This window comes from Pelophylax lessonae, assembly GCF_965119305.1.
Source record: "Pelophylax lessonae genome assembly, chromosome: 9".
In the NCBI taxonomy this organism is placed as follows: Eukaryota; Metazoa; Chordata; class Amphibia; order Anura; family Ranidae; genus Pelophylax; species Pelophylax lessonae.
Window position 1 is genome coordinate 240,104,200 of NC_138776.1, and position 16,880 is coordinate 240,121,079.

Below are 16,880 nucleotides of genomic sequence, written 5' to 3' on the forward strand. Positions count from 1 at the left end.
AATCCTTTTTGGGGTGCAGTGAACAAAATCCTTTTTGGGGTGCAGTGAACAAAATCATTTTTGGGGTGCAGTGAACACAATCTTTTTGGGGTGCAGTGAACACAATCTTTTTGGGGTGGAGTGAACAACATCCTTTTTGGGGTGCAGTGAACAACATCCTTTTTGGGGTGCAGTGAACACAATCTTTTTGGGGTGCAGTGAACACAATCTTTTTGGGGTGCAGTGAACACAATCTTTTTGGGGTGCAGTGAACAGAATCTTTGTGGGGTGCAGTGAACACAATCTTTGTGGGGTGCAGTGAACACAATCATTGTGGGGTGCAGTGAACACAATCTTTGTGGGGTACAGTGAACACAATCTCATACTGAAGGTTTGAGGGTGCTGCCTGTTCCATACTCCCCCTACTCCTCATCTAGCCTTTTAGGGGTACAAACAATAGTAATTGGGGCCTAGTGTGGTTGTGTACGTGTGATATACATACACTTTTTTGGGATCATATTTTCTATTCCGCTATTTAATCAAAAACCTTTGGGGATCAGTTAAATTGGGGGATAGTCTGTGTTGGTACGTGTGAGAGAGATCCACCTTTCCAAGTTGTTGGGGTTCATCTCATACTTCTGAAGGTTTGAGGGTGCTGCCTGTTCCATACTCCCCCCTACTCCTAGCCTTTTAGGGGTACAAACAATAGTAATTGGGGCCTAGTGTGGTTGTGTACGTGTGATATACATACACTTTTTTGGGATCATATTTTCTATTCCGCTATTTAATCAAAAACCTTTGGGGATCAGTTAAATTGGGGGATAGTCTGTGTTGGTACGTGTGAGAGAGATCCACCTTTCCAAGTTGTTGGGGTTCATCTCATACTTCTGAAGGTTTGAGGGTGCTGCCTGTTCCATACTCCCCCTACTCCTAGCCTTTTAGGGGTACAAACAATAGTAATTGGGGCCTAGTGTGGTTGTGTACGTGTGATATACATACACTTTTTTGGGATCATATTTTCTATTCCGCTATTTAATCAAAAACCTTTGGGGATCAGTTAAATTGGGGGATAGTCTGTGTTGGTACGTGTGAGAGAGATCCACCTTTCCAAGTTGTTGGGGTTCATCTCATACTTCTGAAGGTTTGAGGGTGCTGCCTGTTCCATACTCCCCCTACTCCTAGCCTTTTAGGGGTACAAACAATAGTAATTGGGGCCTAGTGTGGTTGTGTACGTGTGATATACATACACTTTTTTGGGATCATATTTTCTATTCCGCTATTTAATCAAAAACCTTTGGGGATCAGTTAAATTGGGGGATAGTCTGTGTTGGTACGTGTGAGAGAGATCCACCTTTCCAAGTTGTTGGGGTTCATCTCATACTTCTGAAGGTTTGAGGGTGCTGCCTGTTCCATACTCCCCCTACTCCTAGCCTTTTAGGGGTACAAACAATAGTAATTGGGGCCTAGTGTGGTTGTGTACGTGTGATATACATACACTTTTTTGGGATCATATTTTCTATTCCGCTATTTAATCAAAAACCTTTGGGGATCAGTTAAATTGGGGGATAGTCTGTGTTGGTACGTGTGAGAGAGATCCACCTTTCCAAGTTGTTGAGGTTCATCTCATACTTCTGAAGGTTTGAGGGTGCTGCCTGTTCCATACTCCCCCTACTCCTAGCCTTTTAGGGGTACAAACAATAGTAATTGGGGCCTAGTGTGGTTGTGTACGTGTGATATACATACACTTTTTTGGGATCATATTTTCTATTCCGCTATTTAATCAAAAACCTTTGGGGATCAGTTAAATTGGGGGATAGTCTGTGTTGGTACGTGTGAGAGAGATCCACCTTTCCAAGTTGTTGGGGTTCATCTCATACTTCTGAAGGTTTGAGGGTGCTGCCTGTTCCATACTCCCCCCTACTCCTAGCCTTTTAGGGGTACAAACAATAGTAATTGGGGCCTAGTGTGGTTGTGTACGTGTGATATACATACACTTTTTTGGGATCATATTTTCTATTCCGCTATTTAATCAAAAACCTTTGGGGATCAGTTAAATTGGGGGATAGTCTGTGTTGGTACGTGTGAGAGAGATCCACCTTTCCAAGTTGTTGGGGTTCATCTCATACTTCTGAAGGTTTGAGGGTGCTGCCTGTTCCATACTCCCCCTACTCCTAGCCTTTTAGGGGTACAAACAATAGTAATTGGGGCCTAGTGTGGTTGTGTACGTGTGATATACATACACTTTTTTGGGATCATATTTTCTATTCCGCTATTTAATCAAAAACCTTTGGGGATCAGTTAAATTGGGGGATAGTCTGTGTTGGTACGTGTGAGAGAGATCCACCTTTCCAAGTTGTTGGGGTTCATCTCATACTTCTGAAGGTTTGAGGGTGCTGCCTGTTCCATACTCCCCCTACTCCTAGCCTTTTAGGGGTACAAACAATAGTAATTGGGGCCTAGTGTGGTTGTGTACGTGTGATATACATACACTTTTTTGGGATCATATTTTCTATTCCGCTATTTAATCAAAAACCTTTGGGGATCAGTTAAATTGGGGGATAGTCTGTGTTGGTACGTGTGAGAGAGATCCACCTTTCCAAGTTGTTGGGGTTCATCTCATACTTCTGAAGGTTTGAGGGTGCTGCCTGTTCCATACTCCCCCTACTCCTAGCCTTTTAGGGGTACAAACAATAGTAATTGGGGCCTAGTGTGGTTGTGTACGTGTGATATACATACACTTTTTTGGGATCATATTTTCTATTCCGCTATTTAATCAAAAACCTTTGGGGATCAGTTAAATTGGGGGATAGTCTGTGTTGGTACGTGTGAGAGAGATCCACCTTTCCAAGTTGTTGGGGTTCATCTCATACTTCTGAAGGTTTGAGGGTGCTGCCTGTTCCATACTCCCCCCTACTCCTAGCCTTTTAGGGGTACAAACAATAGTAATTGGGGCCTAGTGTGGTTGTGTACGTGTGATATACATACACTTTTTTGGGATCATATTTTCTATTCCGCTATTTAATCAAAAACCTTTGGGGATCAGTTAAATTGGGGGATAGTCTGTGTTGGTACGTGTGAGAGAGATCCACCTTTCCAAGTTGTTGGGGTTCATCTCATACTTCTGAAGGTTTGAGGGTGCTGCCTGTTCCATACTCCCCCTACTCCTAGCCTTTTAGGGGTACAAACAATAGTAATTGGGGCCTAGTGTGGTTGTGTACGTGTGATATACATACACTTTTTTGGGATCATATTTTCTATTCCGCTATTTAATCAAAAACCTTTGGGGATCAGTTAAATTGGGGGATAGTCTGTGTTGGTACGTGTGAGAGAGATCCACCTTTCCAAGTTGTTGGGGTTCATCTCATACTTCTGAAGGTTTGAGGGTGCTGCCTGTTCCATACTCCCCCTACTCCTAGCCTTTTAGGGGTACAAACAATAGTAATTGGGGCCTAGTGTGGTTGTGTACGTGTGATATACATACACTTTTTTGGGATCATATTTTCTATTCCGCTATTTAATCAAAAACCTTTGGGGATCAGTTAAATTGGGGGATAGTCTGTGTTGGTACGTGTGAGAGAGATCCACCTTTCCAAGTTGTTGGGGTTCATCTCATACTTCTGAAGGTTTGAGGGTGCTGCCTGTTCCATACCCCCCCTACTCCTAGCCTTTTAGGGGTACAAACAATAGTAATTGGGGCCTAGTGTGGTTGTGTACGTGTGATATACATACACTTTTTTGGGATCATATTTTCTATTCCGCTATTCAATAAAAACCTTTGAGGATCAATTGAATTGCGGGATAGTCTGTGTCGGTACGTGTGAGAGAGATCCACCTTTCCAAGTTGTTGGGGTTCATCTCATACTTCTGAAGGTTTGAGGGTGCTGCCTGTTCCATACCCCCCCTACTCCTCATCTAGCCTTTTAGGGGTACAAACAATAGTAATTGGGGCCTAGTGTGGTTGTGTACGTGCGAGATACATACACTTTTTTTGATCATATTTCCTATTCCGCTATTCAATAAAAACCTTTGAGGATCAATTGAATTGCGGGATAGTCTGTGTCGGTACGTGTGAGAGAGATCCACCTTTCCAAGTTGTTGGGGTTCATCTCATACTTCTGAAGGTTTGAGGGTGCTGCCTGTTCCATACCCCCCCCTACTCCTAGCCTTTTAGGGGTACAAACAATAGTAATTGGGGCCTAGTGTGGTTGTGTACGTGTGATATACATACACTTTTTTGGGATCATATTTTCTATTCCGCTATTTAATCAAAAACCTTTGGGGATCAGTTAAATTGGGGGATAGTCTGTGTTGGTACGTGTGAGAGAGATCCACCTTTCCAAGTTGTTGGGGTTCATCTCATACTTCTGAAGGTTTGAGGGTGCTGCCTGTTCCATACTCCCCCTACTCCTAGCCTTTTAGGGGTACAAACAATAGTAATTGGGGCCTAGTGTGGTTGTGTACGTGTGATATACATACACTTTTTTGGGATCATATTTTCTATTCCGCTATTTAATCAAAAACCTTTGGGGATCAGTTAAATTGGGGGATAGTCTGTGTTGGTACGTGTGAGAGAGATCCACCTTTCCAAGTTGTTGGGGTTCATCTCATACTTCTGAAGGTTTGAGGGTGCTGCCTGTTCCATACTCCCCCCTACTCCTAGCCTTTTAGGGGTACAAACAATAGTAATTGGGGCCTAGTGTGGTTGTGTACGTGTGATATACATACACTTTTTTGGGATCATATTTTCTATTCCGCTATTTAATCAAAAACCTTTGGGGATCAGTTAAATTGGGGGATAGTCTGTGTTGGTACGTGTGAGAGAGATCCACCTTTCCAAGTTGTTGGGGTTCATCTCATACTTCTGAAGGTTTGAGGGTGCTGCCTGTTCCATACTCCCCCTACTCCTAGCCTTTTAGGGGTACAAACAATAGTAATTGGGGCCTAGTGTGGTTGTGTACGTGTGATATACATACACTTTTTTGGGATCATATTTTCTATTCCGCTATTTAATCAAAAACCTTTGGGGATCAGTTAAATTGGGGGATAGTCTGTGTTGGTACGTGTGAGAGAGATCCACCTTTCCAAGTTGTTGGGGTTCATCTCATACTTCTGAAGGTTTGAGGGTGCTGCCTGTTCCATACTCCCCCTACTCCTAGCCTTTTAGGGGTACAAACAATAGTAATTGGGGCCTAGTGTGGTTGTGTACGTGTGATATACATACACTTTTTTGGGATCATATTTTCTATTCCGCTATTTAATCAAAAACCTTTGGGGATCAGTTAAATTGGGGGATAGTCTGTGTTGGTACGTGTGAGAGAGATCCACCTTTCCAAGTTGTTGGGGTTCATCTCATACTTCTGAAGGTTTGAGGGTGCTGCCTGTTCCATACCCCCCCTACTCCTCATCTAGCCTTTTAGGGGTACAAACAATAGTAATTGGGGCCTAGTGTGGTTGTGTACGTGCGAGATACATACACTTTTTTTGATCATATTTCCTATTCCGCTATTCAATAAAAACCTTTGAGGATCAATTGAATTGCGGGATAGTCTGTGTCGGTACGTGTGAGAGAGATCCACCTTTCCAAGTTGTTGGGGTTCATCTCATACTTCTGAAGGTTTGAGGGTGCTGCCTGTTCCATACCCCCCCTACTCCTCATCTAGCCTTTTAGGGGTACAAACAATAGTAATTGGGGCCTAGTGTGGTTGTGTACGTGCGAGATACATACACTTTTTTTGATCATATTTCCTATTCCGCTATTCAATAAAAACCTTTGAGGATCAATTGAATTGCGGGATAGTCTGTGTCGGTACGTGTGAGAGAGATCCACCTTTCCAAGTTGTTGGGGTTCATCTCATACTTCTGAAGGTTTGAGGGTGCTGCCTGTTCCATACTCCCCCCTACTCCTCATCTAGCCTTTTAGGGGTACAAACAATAGTAATTGGGGCCTAGTGTGGTTGTGTACGTGTGATATACATACACTTTTTTTGGATCATATTTTCTATTCCGCTATTCAATAAAAACCTTTCTAGGGCAAGATCTTAAATTACAGAAATATGAGGAGACCGTCAAATAAGGGCCGTGGCCTGGGTCGTGGTGCTGCTGGTAGAGCTCCTGTTGCAAGGAGAGGACATGGTCGATCTGTGCCAGCTACACGCACAAGTGAAACACCTTCCTCAAGTGTGAGTAGGCGACAGAACCTGCATCAGTATTTGGTAGGGCATCAAACGCCCCTAGAAGTGATGAGGCCAGAACAAGTTGAGGCGATAGTAGATTGGTTTGCTGCTGACAGTGCCTCCAGTTCCTTCACATTGTCTCCCACCCAGTCTACTGCAGAAAGGTCAGAGTTGGCACCTGCAGCCAATGTCCAACCGTCTTTCACCTCACCCCCTTGCAAATCAGGCCAGCAGTCTGAGCCCCAAGCCATACAGCAGTCTCTTATTCTTTTTGAGGACTCTGTCAGCAGGGTTTCCCAGGGCCATCCACCTAGCCCTGCCCCAGAAGTGGAAGAGATTGAGTGCAGCGATGCCCAACCACTTATTTCTCAAGATGAGTACATGCAAGGATCATCGCAGCACGTCTCCGATGATGACGAAACGCAGGTGCCGAAACGCAGGTGCCAACTGCTGCGGCGTTCAGCATTGTGGAGACCGACAAGGAGGGCAGGGGTGAAGACTGGGTGGAAGATGATGTGGAGGACGATGAGGTCCTCGACCCCACATGGAATGAACGTCATGCAGGTGAACTGAGTAGTTTGGAGGAAGAGGCGGTGGTCGCACAGAGCCACCAGCACAGCAGAAGAGGGAGCAGGGTGCAGAAGCGGAGCGGCCGTGCCCTAGACACTACGCCCGCTACTGCCCAACGCAGCAAGGGAACGAGCGCACCAAAGTCAGCTCAAAGGAGTTCTCTAGCGTGGAAGTTCTTTAGAAAATGTGCTGATGACAGGACACGAGTGGTTTGCACCCTGTGCAATCAGAGCTTGAAGCGAGGCATGAACCTTCTCAACCTGAGCACAACCTGCATGATCAGGCATCTAAGTGCAAAGCACGAGCTGCAGTGGAGTACACACCTTCAAAACCAAGAAACGTCTCTGGCTCATCCTGCTTCCTCTTCTGCTGCAGTCTCGGCCGCTCCAGCCACATCTGTAGTGATACCGGCACCTGCCACCCCGCAAACAGACGATCTGTCAGCAACACCACCACCTGGGTCACCAACAACCATCTCCACAATGTCCCGTGGAAGCGTTCAGCTTTCCATCTCCCAAACACTTGAGAGGAAGAGGAAGTACCCCCCTACCCACCCGCGATCCCTGGCCCTGAATGCCAGCATTTCAAAATTATTGGCCTTTGAAATGCTGTCATTCCGTCTGGTGGAGACGCACAGTTTTAAAAACCTTATGTCGGTGGCTGTCCCACAGTACGTCGTGCCCAGCCGCCACTACTTTTCCAGGCAAGCCATCCCTTCCCTGCACAACCAAGTGGGGGAAAAAATCAGGTGTGCACTGCGCAACGCCATCTGTGCCAAGGTCCACCTAACTACGGATACGTGGACCAGTAAGCACGGTCAGGGGCGTTATATCTCCCTAACGGCACACTGGGTAAATGCAGTGGCGGATGGGCCTGAGGCGGATAGCAATTTGGCGCATGTCCTTCCACCACCGAGGATTGCAGGGCGCTTCAGTTTGCCTCCTGTTCCTAACTCCTCCTACTCAGCTTCCTCATCCTCTACCGCCTCCTCATCCGGACAGCGTAACACCTTCACCACCAACTTCAGCACGGCCAGGGGTAAACGACAGCAGGCAGTTTTACAACTTGCCTGTTTGGGGGACAAACCACACACCGCGCAGGAGTTGTGGAGGAGCATGGAACAGCAGACAAATGAGTGGTTGCTGCCAGCGAGCCTCAAGCCCGGCCTGGTGGTGTGCGATAACGGGCGAAATCTCATAGCAGCTCTGGGCCTAGCCGGTTTGACGCACATCCCTTGCCTGGCGCATGTGCTGAATTTGGTGGTGCAGAGGTTCCTTAAAAACTACCCCGATATGTCAGAGCTGCTGCAGAAAGTGCGGGCCGTTTGTGCGCACTTTCGGCGTTCTCACCCTGCTGCTGCTCGCCTGGCAGCGCTGCAGCGTAACTTCGGCCTTCCCGCTCACCGCCTCATATGTGACGTGCCCACAAGGTGGAACTCCACCTTGCACATGCTGGAAAGACTGTGCGAGCAGCAGCAGGCCATAGTGGAGTTTCAGCTGCAGCACGCACGCGTGAGTCGCTCTGCGGAACAGCACCACTTCACCACCAATAACTGGGCCTCCATGCTAGACCTGTGTGCCTTGTTGCGCTGTTTTGAGTACTCCACCAACATGGCCAGTGGCAATGACGCCGTTCTCAGCTTAACTATCCCACTTCTATGCCTCCTTGAAAAAACAATTCGGGCGATGATGGAAGAGGATGTGGCACAGGATGAGGAGGAGGAGGAGGATGAAGAGGTAACATTTCCAAGGCTTTCAGGGCAGTCATTCGCAAGGGGCTCCGAGGGTGGGTTCCTGCACACGCAAACGCCAGGGACGCAATTGTCCAGCAGGGGCACAGTTCTGGAGGATGAGGAGGATGAGGAGGAGGAGGAGCTGGAGGAGGAGATGGAACCATGTTCACAGCAGGGTGGCACCCAGGCCAGCTCATGGCCATCACTGGTGCGTGGCTGGGGGGATACAGAGGACACGGACCATACACCTCCCACAGAGGACAGCCTTTCGTTGCCTCTGGGCAGCCTGGCACACATGAGCGATTACATGCTGCAGTGTCTCCACAACGACCGCCGAGTTGCCCACATTCTAACTTGTGCTGATTACTGGGTGGCCACGCTGCTGGATCCCCGTTACAAGGACAACGTACCGTCCTTAATTCACTCACTGGAGCGCGATCGCAAGATGCGCGAGTACAAGCGCACGCTGGTAGACGCCATGCTGCTGGCATTCCCATCTGACAGCGGGGCCACAGTGGAAGCACAAGGCAGAGGAGGAGGAGGTCGCCAACGCAACCAGGGCACCGCCAGCACCTCAGAAGGCAGGGTTAGCATGGCCGAAATGTGGAAAAGCTTTGTCAGCACGCCACAACAAACAGCAGCACCAGCAGCTCAGATGGAACGTCTTAGCAGGAGGCAGCATTTTACCAACATGGTGGAGCAGTATGTGTGCACACGCCTACATGTAGTGAATGACGGGTCTGCCCCCTTCAACTTCTGGGTCTCCAAATTGGGCACATGGCCTGAGCTTGCCCTTTACGCCTTGGAGGTGCTGGCGTGCCCTGCAGCCAGTGTATTATCTGAACGGGTATTTAGCACGGCTGGGGGCGTTATAACAGACAAGCGCAGCCGCCTGTCCAGAGACAATGTGGACAAGCTCACGTTCATTAAAATGAACCAGGCATGGATCCCACGGGACTTTTCCGTACCTTGTGCAGAATAGCAATGGATACCGACCTTACCCACCCATTGTTCCATTTTTGCTCTTTCTCACTCTTTTGGGGTGTACCCTCATTTAAAATTTGTGAAAAGAAGCAGTGTTGGCTACCTCGTCCTCCTCCTCAGGGCCAGATTAATGTAGGGGCTATTGGAGCTGCAGCTCCAGGCCCCTACCTTTTATATAGGCCCCGGGTTGGCCATATTCACTGTTACCGCTCTTCTGTCACTTGTAAACACAGAAGTCTGGCTTCTATGCTCGCTTCCCCAGGCAGCACCCTCAGAACCTCCCCACACAGCGTGAAGGCCGGACAAGGAGGGACAGTTGGCGATGCATGGATGTGTTTATGGGCTTCAGAGACAGCATCCCATGTTGAATTAGGCATGCATGGCTGCACCCTTCCTCCTCTGGGTGCATGGCAAGGCACGGCCCTAAGGCCCTTCAAAATCCTCAGCACCAAGCCCATGATGCTGTTAATCCGGCCCTGGTCCTCCTCCACCGCCGCTTCCACCTACACCGCCCATAGGTGTGCGCAGCCTATTGCATTAAGGTGTGCACCCCAAAGTTGAAATACACATGCATGTGTTTGCCAGCAGGGAGAGTAATGTATCGGGGCCATGTACCTGTAGGCAAGGAGAAATAGAGCAGAGCAGGTCCCAGGGAGATCTTTCCCATCTCCTCACTGGCAATGCTATGTGCCCTAGGTGATTAGGGTGTGCCCAGGCACACCCAGCACACCCTGTGCGCACGCCTATGTCACCGCCACATCCACCACCACCTCAACCTCCCTCCTACTCCATATGGGCCTCGTCCTTCAGAGATGAAGAAGAACATTGTTTTATTTTTCTGTTTTTTTTTGTTGTTTTAAGTTATTTCCCTATCCACATTTGTTTGCAGAGCACTTGCCATGCTCTTAATTACGTTTTGCTGCCATTTGCAGCACTCTAGCCCTTTCCTTTGGTGTTTTAGAGCCATTTTAGTGCCTTAAAGTTCGGGTCCCCATTGACTTCAATGGGGTTCGGTGTCCGGGAAAAGTTCGGTAAAAGTCCGGGACACGGACCCGGACTTTTTTTTAAAGTTCGGCCGAACCCGTCGAACACGGACATCTAGGTGTCCGCTCAACCCTAGTCACGTTCACTGTTTAATATTTGTTATAAAGATTAGGTATCTAAATTATTGCACTGTATTGTTTTGTTTGTAGCAGTTTTGTTTGTAGCAGTTTCTCTTTATCCTATTTGCAATGTAACTGCAATGTAACTTTTTCCTATAGGTTAAGTTATTATTGCTGCTTACTAATTTTAAAAAAAATTACTAGTTTATATTACAATTTTCAAGTTAGCCATTGGGTGGCACTAGCATAATTTTTTTCAGCACTTTTTCTTATTTACTTTTGAGGAAGTAGTGCCTTCACCTTTACTTTTTATTTTGTCATAGTTTGTGGGAACACTCACACATTTTTTACAAATTTCTTTTTTTTTTTTTTATATACACATTTGATTACTAACACATTTCATAGTAGCGTAGAAGTTTTTATTATTCCAAATGGATAAAGCTTGCTATACAGTTGGTCTATCAAGCACAAAATCTTGGCGCCCCCGTCCCAAATGGGGTCAAAGCCCACTCTGGGCCTCCTCGGTACCTTCATGCGGCATTACCGAATTGACTGCCTGTCCAGTCAGGCTCAGACATTCGGTCGCAAAGTGCTGCAGGCCTGGTCACCTCCCTAGTAAGTATTGCTTGCTACATCCTCTTAGATAGGGGGTCTTCAAACTATGGCCCTCCAGTTGTTCAGGAACTACAATTCCCATCATGTCTTGTCTGTGAATTTACAAAGCCTCATGGGATGTGTAGTTCCACAACAGCTGGAGGGCGGTAGTTTGAGGATCCCTGTGCTGCCCTGGTTTGAGAAAAGTTACCTGGTAACTTTTTCTTAGAAGTCTTTCAGGACAGCACCCGAAGCGACAGTACAAAATCTTCACTCAGATGCATATGCCTATTGGGGATTCCTTTCGTGCTTTATGAATACTCAGGCACGCAGGTATGGCTGACAAATTTGTAATGGTGGACGATTGTGTTCCTGTTACAGGTTGGAGGAGCCTATCTCTCAGATGCTGCCCTGGAAGACTTCTAAAAGTGTTAAAAGGTACCCAACTCCTTTTTCTTGGCTGTGAAACAATACTTTCAGGCCTGGAACACACGTGCAAAAAGGAGATTTGTATTCCAGATCTGCATACTTGTTCATGGTCAGTGACTTAAAGAATTGATGGCATTAAATCAGCATGACAGCCAAGCTGACAGTATTTTCAGCAGTTGTAGCATGTAGATTAAAAAAGAAAAGCGCACACATGCAAAAGAAATGACTATCAAATATGGAGACAATCCATAAATAAAAATGGGGATTTAGTCCCACCATATGGCCAGAGGAGGACTGGGCCAGGGGGCAGGGGGACAATTGCCCCCTGGGCCACTCTGATGCCCCATAAAAAGGCTGCACTGCTTCTTCCACAGACATGCCTAAAGGATTCCTGGTGAAGAGAAATAAAAAGTCCCGGCCACTGACCTACTGAGTGCGGGTTGAAGACAAGGACAAAGCGCAGAACCGCATGGATGGTGTAAACTGTGTCTGAGCAGAGGCCGGTGTCATGCCCCACTGAAGACTCTTCTCCCCTGGCCAGCCCCAACCGAGCTGTCCCAGCTCCCCCCAACTGCCCCCTGCTTGCCAGGTTGGAAACCTGGATTCAGCCCATAAGTAGAGAGTGTCTGGAGCAGGGCTTCAGCTTGGATTGGGGGTCAGGAGGATGCCGGGAAGAGGGAGAGTGGGAGGGGGGGCTGAGGCGCTGCGCCATGGGCCTCTGGTTTGCACTTGCCCCCCGGGCCGAAAGTTGCCAGTCTGCCCCTGCATATGGCCATATCGTGCTCAAGCCCACCACTGCGTCAAAGTACCCCATTATCAGTGGTCCTACACTATCCATAAAAAAGGGGTGAATCCAGCCTCTCTAACCATTGGAGACAACACTCCTTGCTGGGATAGATGTGCTAATGCACTACAAAGGACTCCTCCTATTTCTACTTGATAGTGGACTCTGATAGAGTACAGGTGTGTGTGGGGAATGGGGTGCTCAACCCCAGAAGTCTGGTCAGACCGAATACATAATAAACAAGCAAAAAATTGGGGGAGCAAAGTTGTAGCATGTAGGCAGGTGCAGTCTTTATTCTCCACTACAGGTGGCGCTCAACCACAGCAGCAATGCAGATGGGAGAGGAAGTTGAGAAATTGGGTTTCTCTGGTTTCCTTGGTCTGGTTGGATGCACATAACCCATGTGACCCTGGTGGCCATCTTGGGTCAAGTAGAGTCCATTTAAGACTCTGACCCCTGAGTTTAGCAAGCTTTATGCAAGTGGTTAGAGTAGGGACAGGTTCCCCATCTGTCAGGGACAGTGCCAGTTATGGAAAAAGTTTCTAGTGGAGTAGGGAGAGAGCAGGGATGAAGTCTTCCTTCTCCGGAAGCTTTCTCTTTGGGCTGGACTGGCTAGGCCACACTCTGCTTCTGTGGCAGATGCTGTTGGCTTCCCTGAGTCTTCAGACCAATGTCTCTCCGCTACGCAGTTGTAAGCGACACCTGTGGACTCTTGTGTGCTTACTGCTTACCGCACCCCACTTCACCAACACAACAAGCATACCTACTGTTGTTTCCACAGTCAAGTTTTTTTTTAGGTTATTGTTGGGGAATTACTTTCATTATGGAGAATGTTTAATGTTGTTCAAGTTGTAATCAGGCTATTTTGTCTCAATTCAGGAGCTGCAGAACTCTCTAAAGGTGGATTTAGAGAAGCACCAGCTTTATCTGACCCACATAGAGTCCCGTTTATCCAGCCTTGAGCGCAGAGCAGAGGACGTTACCAGACATCTGGAGAAAGCGAGTGAGTGTTTTAGGGACTTTAAAGTTAATCAAACATCATACAGCCATGGAGGTCTCATGTAATAACCCAAGGACAGGGTTTTATCCGTTATGGGGTAGCCATACCTTGATTTTGTTGCATTCATATTTTCTGTCCTGTTGATTGAAGTATACAGGGGTGTGATTGAGCCTATTTGATAGGATTTGTATTTTTTAGCTTTTAACTACACTATGGGGTATTTTTTGAAGAATAGTCTTTTTTGTAACTTTTCATTAATTTTTGATTGTACAGCAGCAATTTCCCAAATACAGATTTGCTTTGTGTTTTTAATGTATGCGGTTTTGGAAGTTTACTCCCAAATGATATGCTGGAGTTTGATGGCCACCATGGTGTCCATATAGCAAATATTTTCTACTTTATGCAGAGTCAAGTTGAAGGTTGCTATACCACTGTAGCACCCTACAGGTAGGTGCTAGGTAAATGCATAGTGGGCCTTGTCTGCCTAACAGCTGGGCCATCTTTCTTTTGCTAGGTAGGTTGTCATGGTTTCCAAGTGTCTCCTGACAGGGGAGTCTCCCCACTGGCTCTATTAGAGGCTTCTGATAGGGCAGTGGAGCAAACCCAATCTGAGATACATTTGGACTTGTATCTACCCCAGAAGGCAGATTCTGCCACAGAGGATTCTGGGAGGGGGTAGAAGTCTGAAGGGGGCGCATGACTCGTGGTCTTTGGTAGGAAGCAGAGTCCCAGGAAGGAGAGTATGGTTGTCTCTCCTCATGTATGAGGAAGCCGGTTTCTCTGGGTGTCGCCTTAGAATCCAGAGAGTGCGGAGTTGAGCTGAGGGGATCCGGTGTTGCCGAGAACCAGCGGAGAGTGAGAGGGGTCCAGTTCCAGGAAAGCCTACACAGGTCGTGAGTACTGAGGATTGCCCCTGGGGGTCTGCCTGAAGTGTTAGGAGGCCGCTCTGGAGAAGGTTCTGGGATCCAGTGTCGGCTAGCTGTAAAGGGGGTACCTAGGTTGAGGACCCCTAAGTTAGAGGGTGTGCATAGTCAGTGGACCCCGAAGAACTAAAAGTGTAAAGGGGGCTCCTGCAGTTTGGGTCCTGAATTGTACAGAGTGCCAGTGAGAGTTGCAGCCATACAGGAATTCACGTCAAGCTACCTCAAGGCTGGGAGGGAGTAGTCAGTGACTTTGCAGTGCAGCAGTGTCAGTAGTTCAATACTTCACAGTCCTGGGTCTTCTGGACTTAAAGTCGAGGATTCAGCGCTTCTTCCAAGCTACAGTGTGCTTCAAGCGTCAGTGAGCGTTTGGCTGGCGTCAAGACAGCGTTAACAGACATTTTCAGGAAAAAAGTCCCAAGTTGTACTTAGTTGAGCCTAAAGGAGTATCCCACTCATTCCCTTCTCCCATCCCCTTCAAATACAATAAAACCAACAAAACGACGCCGGAGTTGTCCATGTGTCAGTTCTCACACCCAGGGCCGCAGCTTACATGGGCTGGAGAGGTAACCGGTAAAGATGGCAGACCCACATCAGGCCACAGGCCTGGAAAACCTGCTACACCACATTTTAATGAGCGTAATCAAAGATAGGTCAGGTTTTCTGCATTGAGGATTATGTTGGAGTAGTTAATAATCCTAGTGATGAGTTATCAGAAAAGTACACTCACTGTCTGTGATATCCCGACAGTGAGTGTAATCAGAAAGGTAAGAGGAGGGAAAGAACACCGTATTCCAGGTTTATGGGGTGCCATGGCAGGGCGAGATATCCTGCCCATGGGGTTACTAGAAATGGCAAGGAGCGGGAACATTTTTACATTAGGAAGACAATGTTGGGGGGGGGGGGGGGGTGTTAATTGAAGCAGGACGGGGATCTGGAGCTGAGCATTTTCGGCCTTAGGGGGAGGGTCATGATTGTATGGTGGTGAGGAATGTATTCGGAAAGGTAGAGATGGTCAGGAACAGAATGTGTTCTGCTTTCTGAATGGTCATGTTGAAAATTGTGCTAACCCCCAATTGGTGTAATCAGAAAGGTAGAGGGAAGAAAGATATGTATATTCTACATTGTAAAGGGTTGATGTCGGAGTATGTAATGGCATTGTTCCTCTGATACAGATCTAGAGCTGGAAGCCATCAAGCATGGAAGTGCCACTCTGCAGACATTCGTGGACCAGCAGTTGTCTCCAGTGGCAAATTACTTTGAAGACTTGGACTTAGAAGTCCTAGACAGTCTCTTGGAAGAGGTCATATGGAATGGTGATCCTCTACAGACACACCGAGCACGTTGCAATCCAATTCTACGGCTGGTATGGAATCGGATGTTTTGTCAGGAAAATCCAATGTTGCGACTAAATTTGCAGAGAATGGTTTCTATGAGTGTAGGGAACATAAGATGTCGCCATGGTTGTAAAAGTTACAATGGAACATATGCAATGAGAAGGTTTTTTTTTTTTAAAAGACAAAAATCCAACCAAATCTTGTAGCAATTGCACATATTTTGTGTGTAGCACTACTTCCATGGGAGCTGCTGGAAAAAAAATAATGGATGGACAGCCAAAACAATTATTGGTATGAAAAAAATCAGTCGCATGCGTCCATAGCAGACGGTCGGCTGTCTTGTAATGACAACCAATGCGGCTAAAAAGCCACTCGGCTGTCATTAAAAGGAGCCGGAGGTGACGCTACCCCCATCCCTCCCGCCTCCTTCCACGGCTTGCCCGGGTCTCCCGTCCCCCCTTTCTCAATCATGTGTTTAGCTGTCCGCCTGGAGATCAGATCACACCATAAAGATCATTTTCCTATATGGATGATAAATTGTTCTGGAAGGTACCTATGATCTGACCCTAAAACATTCAAGTTTTTAAGTCTTACAGCAAGAGGCAAATGGAATATGTTCTGAAGTGCATTGATTGGGTGGTCACCATTGAACTTTGCAGTCGATTAACAGGCACTGCTGTTCACCTCGGCCCCTGTGGTTAAGGAACAATTTGCCATATACTGCAACATATTAGGCCATTGGTGCTCCATGGACTGAATTGCGCATTGGATGCTTGGGGTAGAATTGCCTTATCTGTTTCATGGTGTATCTGCTGCTTTTTTTCCTCACGCAGGTTGATCCTTGTAGGATAGGAGACTCGAGTTCCAAGCCAGAGTGGAGTCACCAGACAGCTTGCAGCAGCAGAGAGCAGCAAAGTGATGTAGAGGCTGGGATTTACCAATGTCAGGACCAGATAAATGTGAGTGCCATCATTTTATAGAAGCCCTTGACTATTCTTGTGGGGTTTTTTTTAAAGAAATTCTAAATCTGTAAATACCACATACTGGGGTCAGTTCACTTAAATATTGCTTGAATTTTTGCCTTAAAATAACTTGTGCAGTATTTAGGTCAAAAGATGTCAATTCTCTTAAAAATTATAGCTCTAGATCCCAAAAAATGGGGAAAAATATGCTGGATATCTATACTGATATGGACTGGGTTAGGTGTTAGGATTGAAAGGTTAGGTGTTAGGATTGAAAGGATGCCACTACAGAGGGCTGAATTCAAAGACACCC

General features: G+C 47.0%; 1 protein-coding gene across 1 annotated transcript in view; it reads left to right on the forward strand.

The window, feature by feature from the left end:
• LOC309563344 (kinetochore protein NDC80 homolog) overlaps positions 1 to 15,811 on the forward strand; it is a gene marked incomplete at both ends in the record, with an annotated part of 49,505 nt that extends 33,694 nt beyond the window's left edge. The window contains 2 exons of the mRNA XM_082267738.1: positions 13,228 to 13,351; positions 15,444 to 15,811. Of these exons, the coding sequence (XP_082123864.1) occupies positions 13,228 to 13,351; positions 15,444 to 15,811 (492 nt within the window). The remainder of the gene's footprint in view (positions 1 to 13,227; positions 13,352 to 15,443) is intronic.
• Between the last annotated feature and the right edge of the window lie 1,069 nt (positions 15,812 to 16,880).